This window comes from Boleophthalmus pectinirostris, unplaced genomic scaffold (genome assembly GCF_026225935.1).
Source record: "Boleophthalmus pectinirostris isolate CB_2022bp ecotype Guang Dong unplaced genomic scaffold, ASM2622593v1 HiC_scaffold_14, whole genome shotgun sequence".
Classification (NCBI taxonomy): Eukaryota; Metazoa; Chordata; class Actinopteri; order Gobiiformes; family Gobiidae; genus Boleophthalmus; species Boleophthalmus pectinirostris.
This window is the reverse complement of record NW_026571047.1, coordinates 9,638,483-9,655,408: the sequence shown is the minus strand read 5'-3', so window position 1 is coordinate 9,655,408 and position 16,926 is coordinate 9,638,483. Positions and strand designations below refer to the sequence as shown.

The 16,926-nt window shown below is 37.1% G+C and overlaps 1 protein-coding gene across 1 annotated transcript in view; it reads right to left on the bottom strand.

Annotated features, from left to right (window-relative positions):
• Positions 1–16,926, bottom strand: part of antxr1c (ANTXR cell adhesion molecule 1c) — a 48,695-nt gene that overhangs the window by 29,637 nt on the left and 2,132 nt on the right. Inside the window, exons 2-8 of the mRNA XM_055150353.1 lie at positions 5,155–5,226; positions 3,620–3,691; positions 2,869–2,950; positions 2,762–2,792; positions 2,607–2,680; positions 2,421–2,489; positions 370–450 (exon numbers count right to left, since the gene is read on the bottom strand). Of these exons, the coding sequence (XP_055006328.1) occupies positions 370–450; positions 2,421–2,489; positions 2,607–2,680; positions 2,762–2,792; positions 2,869–2,950; positions 3,620–3,691; positions 5,155–5,226 (481 nt within the window). The remainder of the gene's footprint in view (positions 1–369; positions 451–2,420; positions 2,490–2,606; positions 2,681–2,761; positions 2,793–2,868; positions 2,951–3,619; positions 3,692–5,154; positions 5,227–16,926) is intronic.

Here is a 16,926-nt window from a genome sequence, read left to right as displayed (position 1 = left end):
TTATATAGCCTTAAGTAAACTCATTCATTCTGATTAGGCTTGATTATTTTGGCGGTGAGTCTGGTAGCATGTCCTTGGATGCACACATGGGGGAAGAACTTTACCTTCTTTCACCTTTGTTGGATGGAAACCTAACTGGGCTGCCTGAACTGTAGTGCCTCAATATGTTAGTGTTTAAAATTCCAATACACACAAAGACCTACAGTGCTGGCGGCTTAGGCTAACACAGTGTGATTTAACTTTAAGCTCCAAAACATACCTGACCACCGTATTATAGGTTTGTGTTTTTTAAATCTAAAATTGCAGAGAAAATGATTATTGACTGTAGATGAAGATGTGAGTGACTTGTGTGTTAAAAAGTATATGTACCGAATCAATGACTCCTCGGAGAGCGTGGAATCCTCCCAAGACAGGAAACACATGCTCGATGGTGTCTGCGATGGTGGCCAACTATGGGGAAAACAAAAACATAACTTATAAACAATTTTACTATTATTGTCATTGATAAATTACTGGGGTTTAGCAATATGTAGGTGCAGATATCAATATTGAGTTATCAATATCGGAAAAAATCCTAGTTATATTGGGCCAGTTGTTTTTCTTAGTTTTATTCTGCATCAGATGTGTCTTTTTGTAAAAAATAGTGAGTTAGAATGTAAATACTAGACTAATAAAGCAAGAGCAATGGCTCTATGTTTATAAAATCAGCATAAAAAGTACAAATTATATACTGGATATATACATATACATTTATTTTTTTTTTTTTTATATAAAATGTGAATTTTACTTTTGTGGGCCTTACCATGAATCTTAAAACACACCAATAATGCAATACTGACTTTTAGAGCTTTTAACCATATTATAGTTGTTTCCCCTTCTCACTTATCTTCTAAAAGTTGTATTTGGAGTGATTCTTTCTTACTTTGTGATGTGCGGCAGTTTCCCATAGTCATTTTGGTACAAATGAAAAAAAATCTGCTACTCGCTAGAGTGAACTGCAGTTGTCCATAAGAGGTGACGACAGCTATGCAGCTCTTTATTGTGATGATGTTTATGGCGACATCAGCTTCTGTTGGGCACTGCAGTTTTCTAACATGGAAGTCAACTAACTTGTTTATTAGGTAATTTTTGATGAATATTGTGTTGTGTTGTTAGCCAAATGATAATATAATGACCCATTGATGTCAAAGATTAACTATATAGCAGACAAATGCACAAGTTTCAAAATCTTAATACTGACAACAGATGTCAGTTATTACCCACAAAAGCAGGACGAATATTGAATGTCAAATGAATAAAACTGAACATATGGATACTACTGAAGAATGTTCAAACAGGAAATGAGTCATGCCATTCACAGTGCCCCAATCACATAATGGCTGCATTTATAATCAGAAATCAAATGGGATAGAAGTTACAGTGTAGGAGATATATTGGGTTTCAACTGATGATGAGTTCTCAGGAGTCCCATCTTTCACATTTCATAACACATGGGAAAGCCAATCATCAGATCAGCTAATTATTTACTATTATGAAAGTTGCAGATGTTGCCCTGGCAGAGAGAGGGGCAGCTATAGAGTGAGAATGACTAAAGCTGGTTTTCTGGGCCTTGAGCTAAAAGTCCAGTGAATAGACGTCATTCAGTAGTGTGAGAATGCACTCTATTGTACAGACACGCCAAGGAAATATAGGAGCGGACTTATAGAGAGTGCTGCAAAGTTGTTATTCATCAAACTACACTATTAATGTTTTGCTGAATTCTGGTTGTGATGCATATTAAAAACTTATTTACTCCCATGTGAGATTCTGCCAACTGTGAAACACTTCGTCCCCAATTTTGTTATTTTTAATTGCTGGCTTGGCTTATTTTCCACAGTGATGATTAAACACAACAAAATAAAGGATTGTGTATTGTGTCTTTGAGCAAGAGTATGTTGTGTGTAAGTATTTGGTGGTGCAGATTGGCACCCTTATCAGTCTACCCCAAGACAGCTGTGGTCTTGTGTAGGGATGGACAATATATCGGCTTCAGTAGCGGTATCGGCTAATATCAGTACCAATTTGGAGATATACGTGTATTTTATATCCTCAATAAATGCATTCCATTGTTATATTTACAAAAGCAAAATGTTAATTTGAATTTATGGGCCTTACTATAATTTTAAACTTTAAATAAATAATGGCCTCAGGAAATATCTGTTATCGACCAGAGCAGCAGGCTAAATATTGGATATAAGTATTGGTTAAAAAAAAAATAAAAAATCCATATCAGTCTATATTTGTTGTTGAGTGTACAAAAAGCTAAATCAAATGTATTATTATGTTTTTTTTAGTTGTATCCTGATGCTGTTACTTAAGACTAACCAAAACATTTCCATGTCCATCTGGTTGTAGCTCCCCAGTTCATGTAGAAACCTTACCTGCGTTTCATTGAAGTCTTTCACCCCCACACAGTACACAATGGCTCCAAGAGACCTGGCTCTGGCGGCCTGTTGGAAGAAAAGGGAAGTCATAAATCGAGCACATCCACAGGCAGGCCCAGAGCAGCCCTTTGCTGGTTTCCCTGGACCTGGTTTAGGATAGCAGTTTGAATGTGTAGTCCTTACCTCTTGCTGTGCTGTAATAAGATGATGCTCCTGCAGTTCCCCATCTGTCAGAGCAATGATCACACTAGCTGTGCCTAGAAGAAATACACACCCAGACTGTAACTTTAGCATTAAGTATCTTAAAATATACCAAGCCTGAATTCTTAAATGCTTACCGAAGTTTTCCTTCTCAATCTGCTCATTTGCCTAAGTCAAAAAAAGAATGGATTATATGGTTATAAATGATCTGTATCCACTGTTTTCCGCTTTGAAGCAGACTTACTTTGATAAGTCCGAGATTCATGCATGTGTCTCCACCTGGAATCTCTCGTCTCAAAGCGTTAAGGCCCTTCTGGATGTTCACTCTGGGCATTCACAGAAATATCATTTTAGGTTACGTCACTTGTTGGGTTGTTCCAAGATATTTTTGTTTACTTTTTTAACACTGTTTTGGCTCTAAAAATACTTGGTCTGGTGGAAGCACCTGCTTGACACCACAAAGATGAAGATATTTTGTGGAAAATTCCAGACAAAACAACATTTCCAGAGAGAATAGAAATGACCAAGCTTCAGACAGAGCAATACCTCCAGTTTTACCTCAGATTTTAACAATATTTATTTTAGCTGTCCTCCATTTGCATTAAAGGTGCATTGCGTAACCTTTCTGGTGGAGGGTCTGTTACATTATTTTCTTCATGGAGATGTTATTGCTTTGTTTGGAATGTTTCATAGTATGGTATTAAACCTTTTTCTCTTCATGGAGACCAAAACAGTTACAGGTCAGATCTGTGGAGAGACAACCCCAGTCAGAATGCCTGTTTTTCTAGATATTTTTTAACTATACAACAATCTATATTTGAATTGAATTGAGCTGTTTAATGTCATACTGTGGAACATTCCAGGTAGAGCAATGACATACCCATAGAAACAAGCAGGTGACAGACTCCCAACCAAAAAGTTATATAGTGCACCTTTAAATAAAATTGAACAGTGTAACATTGTGATGTTATTGTGGTATTGCATTGTGTATTTACCTGTTCTCTGTCAGTTTCATGATGGTGGATGCTGTTGAGGAGAATGTTATGAAGGACATCCTCAGCATTGGGCTGTAACAGAGGAAAACATGAAATCACAAAGAAACTCAGATATTCCGTCATCAAAGAATACTGCAGAATATTCAGCCAAAAAAGAAAATGTCAAAACCTTTCTTTCCTAGAATTCATAAAATTTCCAATGACTTTTTTTTAACAAGTTCATCATTTTGAGCACAGATATTTGTTTTGGAAGATGTGCTAGGAGGAGAAAAATGTATAATTCTCACGTAAAGCTGCTTTGTTTTGTTCTAGAAGGCCTATTGACTTGCATAACAACATTTCCTATGGGGCGCTGGTCTGTTTTCAGTCCCATTCGTGACAATGACTTAAATATTTCTACTCAAAACATGTCACAGCATCTTCAGTTGTGGTTACATTTTGACTGGGTTTGTGAAATAGCTTTTGAAACCAATTGGAACCAGCTAAACATACAACACATGTATTTGAACAGTTTGGAAGATGTGCAACGCTAATGCCGATTTGTAGTTTTGAACATGTGTTGGAAAGGAAAGTTATTACGCACAAATGGCATCCAGTTGTTGCTTTTCTCGTCACCTGCTCCAGACTTGTGCCTCTATGCTACTGTAGCTGAGCTGAGTTAAACATCAGCATGCTAACTGACTTAGCATATGGCCATGTGTAGCCGTAGGGACGCGTTTTATGTTTCACTGAAGCGTCTGCTGCGTAAAATATGGTTCTTCTTCAGAGACCAACATTTGGGTTCTTCACAAAGCACTGAACTGTTTACAGCCTTGATACCTTGCATTTATTGAAAATCAAATATAGCAGGGATGCACCAATCTGAGGCTAGTATTTGATATCGGCGCAGATACTGAAAAGTTTGCAGGATTGGATATCGGCTTCCAAGTATCATTTCAGTCGATATCTTAGTTTGGCATATAAATTCATGTAATGAGACTATTTACTGGCTGTAATTGGACCAGAAAATCTCATAATGTAGTTACTTGTTAGTTGATAGTTAAATAACACATTTGGATCAGTTTTGTCAGAGAATAAATGCTGTTTTGTGTATCTCTAGATATTGGTAATCAGCAGATACTTAAGGCTATAGTATCGAAATCAGCATGAGAACTGAAAAAGCTGGATCGGTGCATCCCTAAAATAAAGTACAACTTTAGTCCAATACAATAATTTCTAATGGTCAATGATAAGCTTAAGTCTAGGGAGTATTGTTCTTCTATGGTGTATTATGCCAACACATAACATATTTAGATCACCATGTTACCTTTTATTGTTGTTAAAGGATATATTCACTAAAAACTATGCATTAATACGTTTTATAAATCTTCACTTTTGTTTTGGTGTTAATGGCACTAATTAACATCTTTTTTTTTTAAGTTCAACCACATACATTTTGAAAGCTAAAAAGACAAAAAAATAATAATAATGTGATTGATCAATATGAGGAAAAAGATGTACTTTTCAAATATACTGAAGCAGTTACCAGTACATACCTTTTGAATTTTACTGCGAGGTTCTCCACAAAGTGAAATATTTCATCCCAGTGATTCTTCACACTGCCAGACCTAAAAGACAGAACATACAAAAAATCAATTTTTAGCATTTGGAAGGGTACAAATGTTTAAAATGGTAAAAGCAATTTGATATTTTAAGGTTTAAGGTTTAAATTACACTAAATTGAGTCTTGTCAGCTTTTAGCCATGTTATAATGTCATTACCTCCTTAGAAACATAACTGGAGTTGCGTTTTGCTTCATTCACACATTTTTGAGTTACAATTTATTATAACACTATCTACATCTCCTAAGCTCAAAATACTCTGTTCCACCTTGTGATGTCATGTATTGAGGGTTTTCAAGTTAACAGCTACCTTTTATTTAAATTGAGAATGTCAATTCCAGAGCTGAAATCATCCAAATGATTCTAGTATGGAGTCAGGAGTATGTGGGGTATGTGTATAGAGTATCTTCCATTTAAGCGAAGAACTCAGCCTAAATATGCAGGATTTGTGTGTTAAATATGTGTCAATGAAATAAAACACAATTTCAGGTGTTTTTTGATGAGGAGACAACATTATAATAGATCAGAAAATAGGTTCAAATGGTCCCTTTAATCAAACAGATGTCTTGAGAATGTCTTTAATGTTAAATGGTGGTGTCATTATTTAGCAGCCTGCATTATGACCTGACCCTGGAGCCTAAGGAAATTGGCTGCTATCCCCAGGATGTCCACCATAAAACTGACATTTATAGTCAAAAAAAAAAACCTGACCTCCTTTGGCCAGTTGCTCTGTATATGTGCCAGTTTGAGTCTTTAATAAGGGTAAACTTTAAGGTAGAGGGCCTCATGGCATGTGTCCAGTCAGCAGGTCAGCAGTTAAGCGAGCAGGCGAGCAGGAGACATGACACATGGGGAATGAGCTAACTGACTATAGAGGCCCCTTACAGTAGAAACATGGCCTCAAAATAAAGTGAGGATGACTCAATGTTATTCTAGGTGCTGAGAAACTGATGTTATAGCATTCAGCGAACCGTAGCTGGCTAGTGTGAACATAGGCTGAGTTACTTCAAATGTATTAAAAGTAGCTCACGAGAACAATACAAATGGCTTGGTCTGGCCAGTTGCCTTTGCTCTGTGAAAAGAATATCATGAGTCAGTCACTTTTATGATGATCGTCTTATTCTTTCGTGTATTAAAGCATAACAACACAGAGGGGAGTCTGGTTTGAATCTTCTTTCATTGTTGAGTCTTGAAGTCATGATAAACACCGTAGTTTTGTAAATAACAAGCTGGTGAAGGTCTTCTCCATAAATACATTTGTACAAGACTAAATTAAAACTGAATATGCTATGGCACTAATCGGTTCAGCAAAGTTTGTGTTTGAACTAGAGTTGTCAAATATATCAAAAAATCTGATACTTATTGATACTAAAACTAATATCAAGAAGACATACTCATTTGACCAAATATTCATACTGACACAATGACATTAAGAGAGCATAAATTTGGGCTTTCTGTTGTAGTATGATGGTATTGAAATTAGTATTGTGGTATTGTAACTGGTACTGAGTACTGAGTGAGTTCTTCTATCTCAGAATTGAGTTTAAAATTTTAGTATCATGACAACACCAGTTTGGGCAGTGCATTCATTTTAATGTCTATAAATGATAGTACAGAAGTAAATCTAGAGCGAGACACAGCAACTAAAATAAACAGAATACATTAAATTAAATACAATAACTATGACAAATTAGGCAACATAAAGTTTGCATTTAACAAACCAGTAGTAAACCTTAAACTTCATTAACTTTAACACAGTAGAATAGGTAATCAAAACATTTTAGGGTGAAAATATTTATTCTTAGGCTGTGCTTTATCCCTGTATTATGACTACTTCTGCTACCTTCCCGTTCACTATATGTCATCCACATGAGTAATATAAGTTCTGCATAAAGGTGAAGTATGTCACTTTTCTGTTGAAAGGTCTACTCTACTCATTACTTTACTTCATTGCTTTATGTTTCACACACCTAACATTTTTGCATTTATTCAATTACAGGTATTCTTATTGCTCACATGGATGCTTGAAAACATCAATTTTTACTATGAACGGGGTGTCCTCTCCACAGATCTGACCTGTAACTTGATCTAGATCTCACCTGCTTGTTTCCGTTTAGACAGATAATTTTAATGCCATATTGTGGGAAAGCATCAGCACTGAGACAAGAATGTAGCAGATCCTTCACCAGAAAAGTTACATAGTGCACCTTTTTTTTTGTTACTGCGTCAAAAATACAAGGGTGAAGTATCAGGCAGATAGTGTGTAATGGTGGCAGTATGGATTTAATGGTGCACCGTGTAACTTGTAAGGTGGAATGTCCGTTACTTGCTACTTTGTCTGGAATGTTCCACAACAGGGCTTTAAACATATCTGCCTTGTGTTTGTTCAATTGTAGGTATTTTGTGGCTCAAAAATACCTTAAAAACACACATTTTTACCATGCACAGGCTTGCTTCTCCATAAATCTGACCATTAACCTGTCTCCATTTTATTTCCATACTGTGGAATAATCAAGGCAAGACCATAATATCTCCATGGAGACCAGCAGATGGCAGATCCTTCACCAGAATACACAGTGCACCTTGTAACTTTTTGGTTGGGGGTCCGTCACCTGCTTGTTTCTATGGATACGTCATTGTTCTGCCTGGAATGTTCCACGGTATGACATTAAACAGCTCTATCTTACATGTATTCAATTACAGGTGGTTTTATAGCTGAAAAATAACTACAAAAAGAGGCATTCTGAATGTGAGTGGGGTTGCCTCTCCACAGATCTGACCTGTCACTTGATCTGCTTTTGTCTTTGTGAAGTAGAAATACCATACTGTGAAACATTCCAGACAAAGCAATAACATCTCCATGGAGACCCACCACCAAAAAAGCCTTTAAACAATGTATTTCCAACAAAACAACTTTCATATTTTTTCATCTTGAGCAAGTATCACTGAGGTTATCCCACTTGATGTTATGTGTCATTGTTTAGCAGAAATTTTCTTGGCCAAGCCTGGTGGTCAGTCATTCAGGGCATACCAGGGACTTTCCCAATATCCTTTATTTTCTGCCAGACCATCGTGGAGCTCTTACATAAAAACAAACTTAAACATGAACTCATAGAACTGCTGACACTGCTGATTTCATTTGATACGTTTATTGAGTTTCGTGTAAAGATTCAACAAACCTTACTAGCCTTTAAAAACACAATAACTTTTGCAGATGTTTTTGCTGAGCTTCCCCAAGTCTCTGAATCGGTAATAAACAAAACAGTCCAACAATTCAAGCAAAAATGTTACAAATACAGCCAATTTTCAACATCTCAGAAAGATTAATGACTTGGATGATAGCTACTTTTACATTGCCAGGATGCTATCAAAGTTGGCTATGTGTCCGGCAAGAAGAAATGTTTCCTCAATCTTATGTCCTGACCTGTTCCTGGCCACCAAGACTTTAAAATTGAGCTAAGAAAACAGAGAAGACCTCACAAGCTTAAAGAGTCCATATAAGCTTTTTTATGATCTATGTTATAATGTTGTTTTGCCATAAACATACCTGGAGTTGTCATTTGTTTCATTAACACGTTTAACACACAAACCCTGCATATTTAGGCTTTGTTCTTTTCTCAAACTGAAAACACCCTGTTCCACTTTGTGATGTCATGTCATACAGGAAGTGCTCCACTGTGTTTTTAAACTCCATACAACTTCACTATAATCGTTTGGCAATTTCAGGGCTGAAATTATGCAATCTACAGAACAAAAGGTAAAAAGTAGCTTGAAAACTACATCTTCTCAGAGCATTTGGAGCTTTGGAGATGCAGACAGATTACTAATAAAGGGTTACTCAAACATATGTGAATGAAACAAAACACAATTCCAGTGATGTTTTTGATCAGGTGAAAATATTATAACATGACTTAAGCTCACAAGACTCAATTTTGCGTAATATAGGACCTTTAAACTCCATACATCTCCACTAAAATCATTTGGATAGCTTCAGGGTTACTCAAACAACAACAATGTTTCTGAGATGGTAACAGCATTATAACATGACTAAAAGCTCATAAGAGACAATACTGCTTAATATAGGATCTTTAAGATAATTTGAAAAAAAAAAAAAAACCTTGAGGAAAAGAAGGAGGAGAGGTGTCTAGTTGAATGTGCAGTGCTAACAAAATTAGCCACATGAGAATTGCAGATGCACAGCACTCACCCCTGACCAAAGGACTGAAGCCAAGTTCTTGAGCGAATTGTTCCATTACAGCAACAGAGGGGCGGGTAAACATAAGTCAAACTTGAGGTGCGGGAATAACTTTGGCCTATTTATTTAAAACCGGGGTGAATTTGAGGACTCTTTGCCTTTTTGGTTCTTGCTAGCTAGCCTTCGTTTAGGCTAATGTTTACGTTGGAACGGTATGATTGTCTGTGGCGGCTGCAATCGTGGGACCAAGGCCTAGCTTGCACTTTTGCTCACCTGTCCAAACAGCACTAGCCAAAGGAAGTGGGGCATTCTATTCAGCGATTTGTCATGCTAACCTTTTATGTGGTACATATTCTGTTTTTTTTTGTTTTTTGTTGGTGCTTTGATCTCATTTTAACAGTCTGGGTTGTTTGAATTGAAATACAGCGGAATTCTGAGGGCAAAAGAATGGAGAGGTGATGGGTGAAGACATGCCAAGGAACTGTTTGAATCTGGTGTGTTATGTCATTGCAAAATGGTCAAACTTGAGTTAGTGTTTTCTCAAATGGACAGATTATTTCAGAGCACGAACAAAGAACACATGGATGGCGATGTGCTGTTGGATCTTAGTTCTTCTTTCAAACTGGAAACTCCCCATTCCACCTTAAGATGTCACATGGTAATACAGGAAATGCACTGTTCACTGTGTTTTTAAACTCCATACACTGTCATTAGTATCATTTGGATAGTCTGTCTAACTGTCGTGGCATAAACATTATTTTTCAAGTGTCCCAAGCATATTTTGACTTTTTTTTTCATTGTCGGAGTAGTGGCACTTTACTATTTTTCAAACATTCCGCTTTTCCAACATGAATAATGTTAATGTGATAGCCTATTATACTTTGCGGTCCCATATATTATAAGATGCTTGGGCCCGTGCAAAGCGCTTGATCGGAGAATACTTCGTCTACTACGTCCATATAGGAAATCAGAATATGACGTGTCAGAATAGCCATACTAAAAAGTGTCAGAAAACCGAGAAGTCTAAATAGAGGCATGTCATAATACCGGGATGTCTAATTAGAGTCGTAATGAAGGGATGTCGGAATAGGTGGTGGACCCCAGAATCTCTTGGAATCTCTACTGATCTAAAGGTTAAAGTTAGCTATTCACTTGAAAACTACCACTTTGGAGATGTAGACAGACTAATAATAAAGGGTTTCTCAAGCATATGTGAATGAATCACACCTCCATGTATGTTTTTGAGGCTGAAACAACATTACAACATGACAAGAGGCTCACAAGAGGAAATTTTGTGTAATATAGAACCTTTAAAATGTATGATTATGTTTGATTAATAACTTTGGACACCTTAGCCCTGGTATTTACAAAGTAGCTCTGGAGAGGATGGCGAACTTTTACTAGAGGATTACTAAAATGTACTGAATGACCCAGATGACGCAAAAGTGAAGTCGCTTGAGGAGTATATTTATGTCACCGCAAAATGGTCAAACTTGAGTAAGTGTTTTCTCAAATGGACAGATTATCTTAGAACACGAACAAAGAACACATGGCTGGCGATGTTCCCGTTGGAAGGATGAAAGTAACCAAACAAAGAGATCTGGGAGTTAGCTTATCATGCAGACTGTATTGCTTAGGGCTGGAAGTGAGATAATGCTCTGGCTTTTATATACATTTCCTCTGCCAGAAGAAACAACCTGAAGATTTGATCAAACAACGAGGTCAATTCTGTCAAGCCACAATATTCTGAACGTCACCAGACATGAGCAGGGGTCATTTCAGTCTGTGTGTGTGGTTCAGAGTGAGTTACTGCAAGTTAAACAAAACTAGCTTGGATAAATAATTTATTCTGAGGGAAAACATGGTAACTAAGTCAGGCTGATATGTGCAGCACTGCTGATTCTAGCTGTTCTGCATATTCTCAATCTGGAGTTGTGTTGTCAAGATAGTCAAATTTCAAACTCCATTTCGATACTAACAAATAAACTTGATACACAATACTAAATCCGATACCAGGGTACTAATTAAAAACACTCTTTCTTTAGACAATATAATGTGATTTTCAAGATTAAAGCACAGTACTTTCTTTTATATTACTGTGTAGTTTTATCTGTGTAATCCCTCAGCCATCCAGGTTGGTCACAGAGATGCATGTGCATACGAACTCATGCTTGTTCGGATACAGCTCTAGAGCATTCTAAAGCTAGTCAAAAAGGTTAATTTCTGTCTTGTGAATGTGACTTTTTAGTATCAGTACAACTCAAATTCATATCTAGTTTCGATGCTAGTTTTAGTATCAATTAATATCTGGTTTTCAATACTTTTGGCAACCCTAATCTAAAATGATTTACAGAAAGAGATCGTGAATAGATGAAATGTTCACACAAATATTTTAAACTCATTGCCTGAAGAATCGCAACAGTAAAAATAAAGAAGAACAGGTCCAGTTGAGTGAAAAGCATAGGCATCTTTCCCTTCCACAAATGCACAAAGTAATATTGCCTTCAAAAAGAATACAGCCTATATTTCTGTTGAAATTGGCTGAAGTACATATTTTACCATTGTTTCTTGTGGTGTGAGTGCTTTGCCTGTGGATTTCACGCAAACCACAATGCTGCCCTGTGATTGGACTGGTCATCTAGTAACCAAGCCCAAACAGAAATGGAAGATCAACAATACAATCAAACATCTCATTCCTCTAAAAATGTTTCAGCAGTTAGCTAGAAAATTGGGACATTTCACCTTTCCATATATACAATTGTGTTCCTATCTCTTTGCTCCTACGCAAGAATGTCTTCTGGGAACAGGCATTGTCTATTGTCTACTCAAGGATCTATTAAAATAATTGGATAGGGTATTGCTAGCTTGTAGCTGCCTCCAGTTGCCGTAGTGGTCACTCACTGGTACTACAGCGGAAAAAATCTCTCCGGCCGAGAAAGGATTTTTCTCATAGCGTGCAATGTAAACATGAACTGCTTGTGTTCGGATGACAGGGCCCCTACAACTTTCAAAAATGGCGGATTTTGTGGCGATTTTTATCTATTTTAGATCCTCAACTTTTTTCTTGCTCAAAATCCTTCAGTCTAGCTCCTCTCACTCTGATTGGTCAAAGCAATCAATGATACACAAGACTGCGCTCATGTGCATTCGTGTGTGCCCATGGGAGAAAAGAGCACTACTGGGTATGCTCAATCGGCTCGGAGCAACCAAAAGTACCTAGCCGGGTTAGGCTAATTTGGAGTCATGTGCAATTGAGCTCGGCCCATTGACTTGAATGGGCGGCCATTTTTAGACCCTGGGGCTTGTGTCTCCTTTATAACCATAAGGCACACTTGATGATATGCACTGTTTTAATTCATTTCAAATTTTACTTCAAACTACTGTAGATATCTGAGTAATGCTTCAGTCACCCAGGCAGGTTCCAAAAGAACAGAGTTGAATTTCTTTTGCTAACTAATGTAGATGTTCTATCATTAGCCCAGAGTAGCTCATATTTAAGCAAGAGACAAACCCTGTAGACTTCAGTCCAAGAAGCTGTCAACAATGGGAAGCGATGTGGATCATTAGCATTGCGCAGTTCTGTGATGCTAAACAGACCGTTGCAGGAGGAGACAGGAATTTCAGTCCCACTGGGTCTGGGAGGGCCTAAAGAACCAAAAACATCTCTATGCATTTGTCTTTCTGCTGAATATGGCAGAAATGAATGGATCTACCAAAAGGTCACGATGAATGTGAGTGAAGAAAATGGATGGTAACGATGACACACTGAGTTGTTATGACAGTTTGGTCGTACAGATTCTTGGAAATTGGTGCGGGAATGTTTTGGTGGTCTTTGCTTCACCTGTCTACAAGAGATATATGCAGTTTCCTAGATCCATTCATCCTTTTGTCTATTCTCTTCATTTCTATTCATTTAGCTAGCTTTCATTATGATCATATTACGCTATTTTCTGATTTGTTATGATGTTTCCTCATCACAAACTTACCTGGAGTTGTGTTTCATTCACGCACATTTAACAAACAAACCCTGCATTTTTATGCTGAGTTCTTCTCTCAAACTGAAAACACTCTGTTCCATCTTGTAATGTCATGTTGTAATACAAAATCCAAGGTCCATTAAAAAAAACGGAAATGTAGGTCAACGTGTTTTTCTGTCATTCTATGCTGTATCATGGCATTTTTGGAAATTACATGACAATTATCTCAATAATGGACTAATGAGGTTGATAAGGTGTTAAAGCCCTACTTCACTGTCCTACTGTTTAACCTAGAGACCTACAGTATGCACATAAATAGAAATACTCCAGCTACTCTTAACTAAAAATATGGCTCAAGAATTGGTGAAGGGTCCCTTGGTGATTTCCTGAATACCTTTAGAATGATGACAGATATATATTCCACATTGCAATATAAAAGAAAGTACTATGAAATACTGTTGAAAGTCTCATTCTATTGTCTAAATAAAGAGTTTTTCATTTTCATTGTGGTATCGGAATTGGTATTGAGTATTGGTATCGAGTCTATTCTTTAGATTGAAATCAAGTTTAAAATTTTTACATTGTGAGAGCCTGGCAGGAATCCCAAAGGACCCTACTTCTTTGTCAACACTTTAAACATAGCAGTAGATCATACCATACATCAGATATGTTATTTCTACATTAAAACTGAAAACAAAACCATACAGCCCTCTGTTAAACATATCAACCAGCATAGCATCAATTACCCAGCATGCTTTTCTTCAACCGAGGACATTGCTATGACGCTATGTGGGAAAAAGCTACTCCGGTCTTGTATGTATTAGCACGCCTCAGTGCAGTTCTCATGGTTTAAAACATTAAAAAGGAAAATAAAGGAAAACTGTCTGCCCCTTTAGCTGGTTCTACCCTCACCACCCAGAGCCTGCAGCCAATGGTGGCATGCCAATTTAACTGACTGGGCACAAGGCCTTGTTTGTTTAAAACCACTAACCTACTTTTACAGCTATGACAGAAGTCTGAAGTCTTTACTGCCTGATTGCTGAGCTAATGCAAAGTTTGTTCAGAAAATTGAGGAATTGTTTGACGCAATGTTAGTAACTAGTGCAGAAGACTGGAATGTGCACTTTGTAACAAATGACCCCAACTTTTCCATCCCTTTTACCGTAAATACACTTTCCAAAGGAGCCATGAGGTTTGGATTAGTGGCGACCTGTCTTGTTTTTGTCTTTTGAGGAATACAGATTTCCTCAAAAGACAACGCCAAAGAACAAGCAATGGACAAAATATAGTGACAACTGATTCGTCATTATTATTCATGCATCATCATCATCATTATGATGCAATAAGAGAAATACATGCTGTGGTCATCCATATTTGGACATATGGGTTTAACTCGTACTACAATAATTTTACACTATTTGAGGAATTTTAAATGTTGAATGTGGAAATGTGGACTATTTTCAATTGCAAGAATGGGAGAGTGCATGGTTTGATAATGGTTTGGATACTTCTATTTGTTTGTTAGCCTGCCTGGGGACTGCAGATTGAAACTAGGTCAATCTGGTGTAAAACATTTCTTTTTTTTTTTTTTAGATGAATGAGTTTACACATGGTCCCAGTTAAAATAAACCGATAAATCTAAACTAAACTAAAATACTGCTAAATATTGAACAAGATGCAATCCAACCACTGGCGTTTCAGACAGAACAAATCCATCAAATTGGTTTACATAGCATGTTAACTGACCCACTACATTTCCATAAATTGAATATAAGAAAGCCATTTTGAACCTCAATCTATAGAGACTTAACTTGTATAAATACATGTTCAAGATTGAGAAGGCTGTCAGAACAGAACTGCACAGCTTCCATTTACATTCTGACAGCATTGTTATTACAAAGTCTAAATTACCATGTCACCTGTTTGTCTTCACCCTCACTACATATGGTCCATATGAACGGGACTTAAGGTCTAGCATTTGCTTCCAAATAAAACAGCATGCAGTGACACGCCTGTCCTGAGTCAGCAGATCCACATCCTTCTATGTCCATATGCAGCAGCATGGGGCTTAAAGGCATACATCCAGGGAACCACAGTGTATGCCACGAGAATTCAGACTTTGCAAACCAAAATGAACAGATGAATCTAGGGCACGGTGGAAAGCTACCACAAGATAATGTATGCAAGCAAAATTCTGTTAAAATTCTGTTAAAATGTATGTTAAAACAACCTAACTCCAGATCCAATTAGTGTTGTTTACCAGAGACAAATGCATTATCAATTATTCTCCTTAAACATATACTATGTAACTTTTCTGGTGAAGAGTCTGCCACTTGCTTGTCTCCATGGAGATGTTATTTCTTTAGAGATGATACTGCTTTGCCTATAATGTTCCACATTATGGCAATAAGCTGTATGGAGATACATAGGTGATGCAACCTGGTCAAGTTACAGGCCAGATTAACAGTAAGAATGCATGTTTTTTCTATATATTTCTCAAATTACGTAAAGCCATAACATGTAACTTTTGTTTAAAATAGGCTAAAATAGAAGAATGTTTTTCATTTTGTTGTTTTAATTACATTGAAAAAACTTACTGTGAGCGGGTTTGCCTATCCACACCTGACTTATTTGGCCTGGATGAGGGCCACCTCCTGCCTGTCTCCATGGAAATGTTGTTCTTTTGGCTATAATCTTCCGTAGTGTGGCCTATAAAAACCTGACTATCTCCATGGAGAATGTTCCAATTAATTGTTTTAATTTTCTCTTTCTGTGGAAACATGCAATTGACTTTCCACCTCCAGAAAGAAACATACTGCACACATGTCACTATTACTCTGTCTTTGAATTACCACCATGGATCTTTTAGAAATGAAATACATTTTGTATAATGTTTTAAGGCAGTATTCAGAAGGTAGCCATTGATAAGTTTGTAGTACCCTTTCAAAATGATCATAGCTCTATGCCATTAACCCCTTCCGATGTCTGAGTCATCCTTTCTCACATGTTTGGACTAATGTGCTCTTCACTTCAATAAAAACCTTCTGGACTTGACTTTACGAGCAAACTGACTAGTGTCTTCTTTGCTGGTCCACTCTTAACATTTTCCCTATTCACGGTACAGCTATCCCATCTGCAAACCAAATAGACTTTACATAACATTGAGCTAAAACAGATGACAATTCCACCATTTTCATCATAGATTCCATGGTCTTAAAGCCACAAAGAGGGTTGGGAAGAGCTGTGAAGTGTTGACTAGACAGAATAAGCACCAGATTACGTCACTACCCGTGGTAATGGTTACATCATTTTGAACCAAAAGGAAGAAGCTAGCCATTGACTGTTTGGATGGATAGTCCCTTTAAGGTAATTTTTCCAAGTAAAATGTCAATAACCAGATTAGCATGTGACACCATTAATCAATACAGCGCTGGCTAATAAATTACTCTCTTTTAGACAAAGTGGCCTGCTGTATTACATAGCACTTACTAAAATTACTACTTTCAGCAAATGCAGAAGACTATCCAGTAGGAT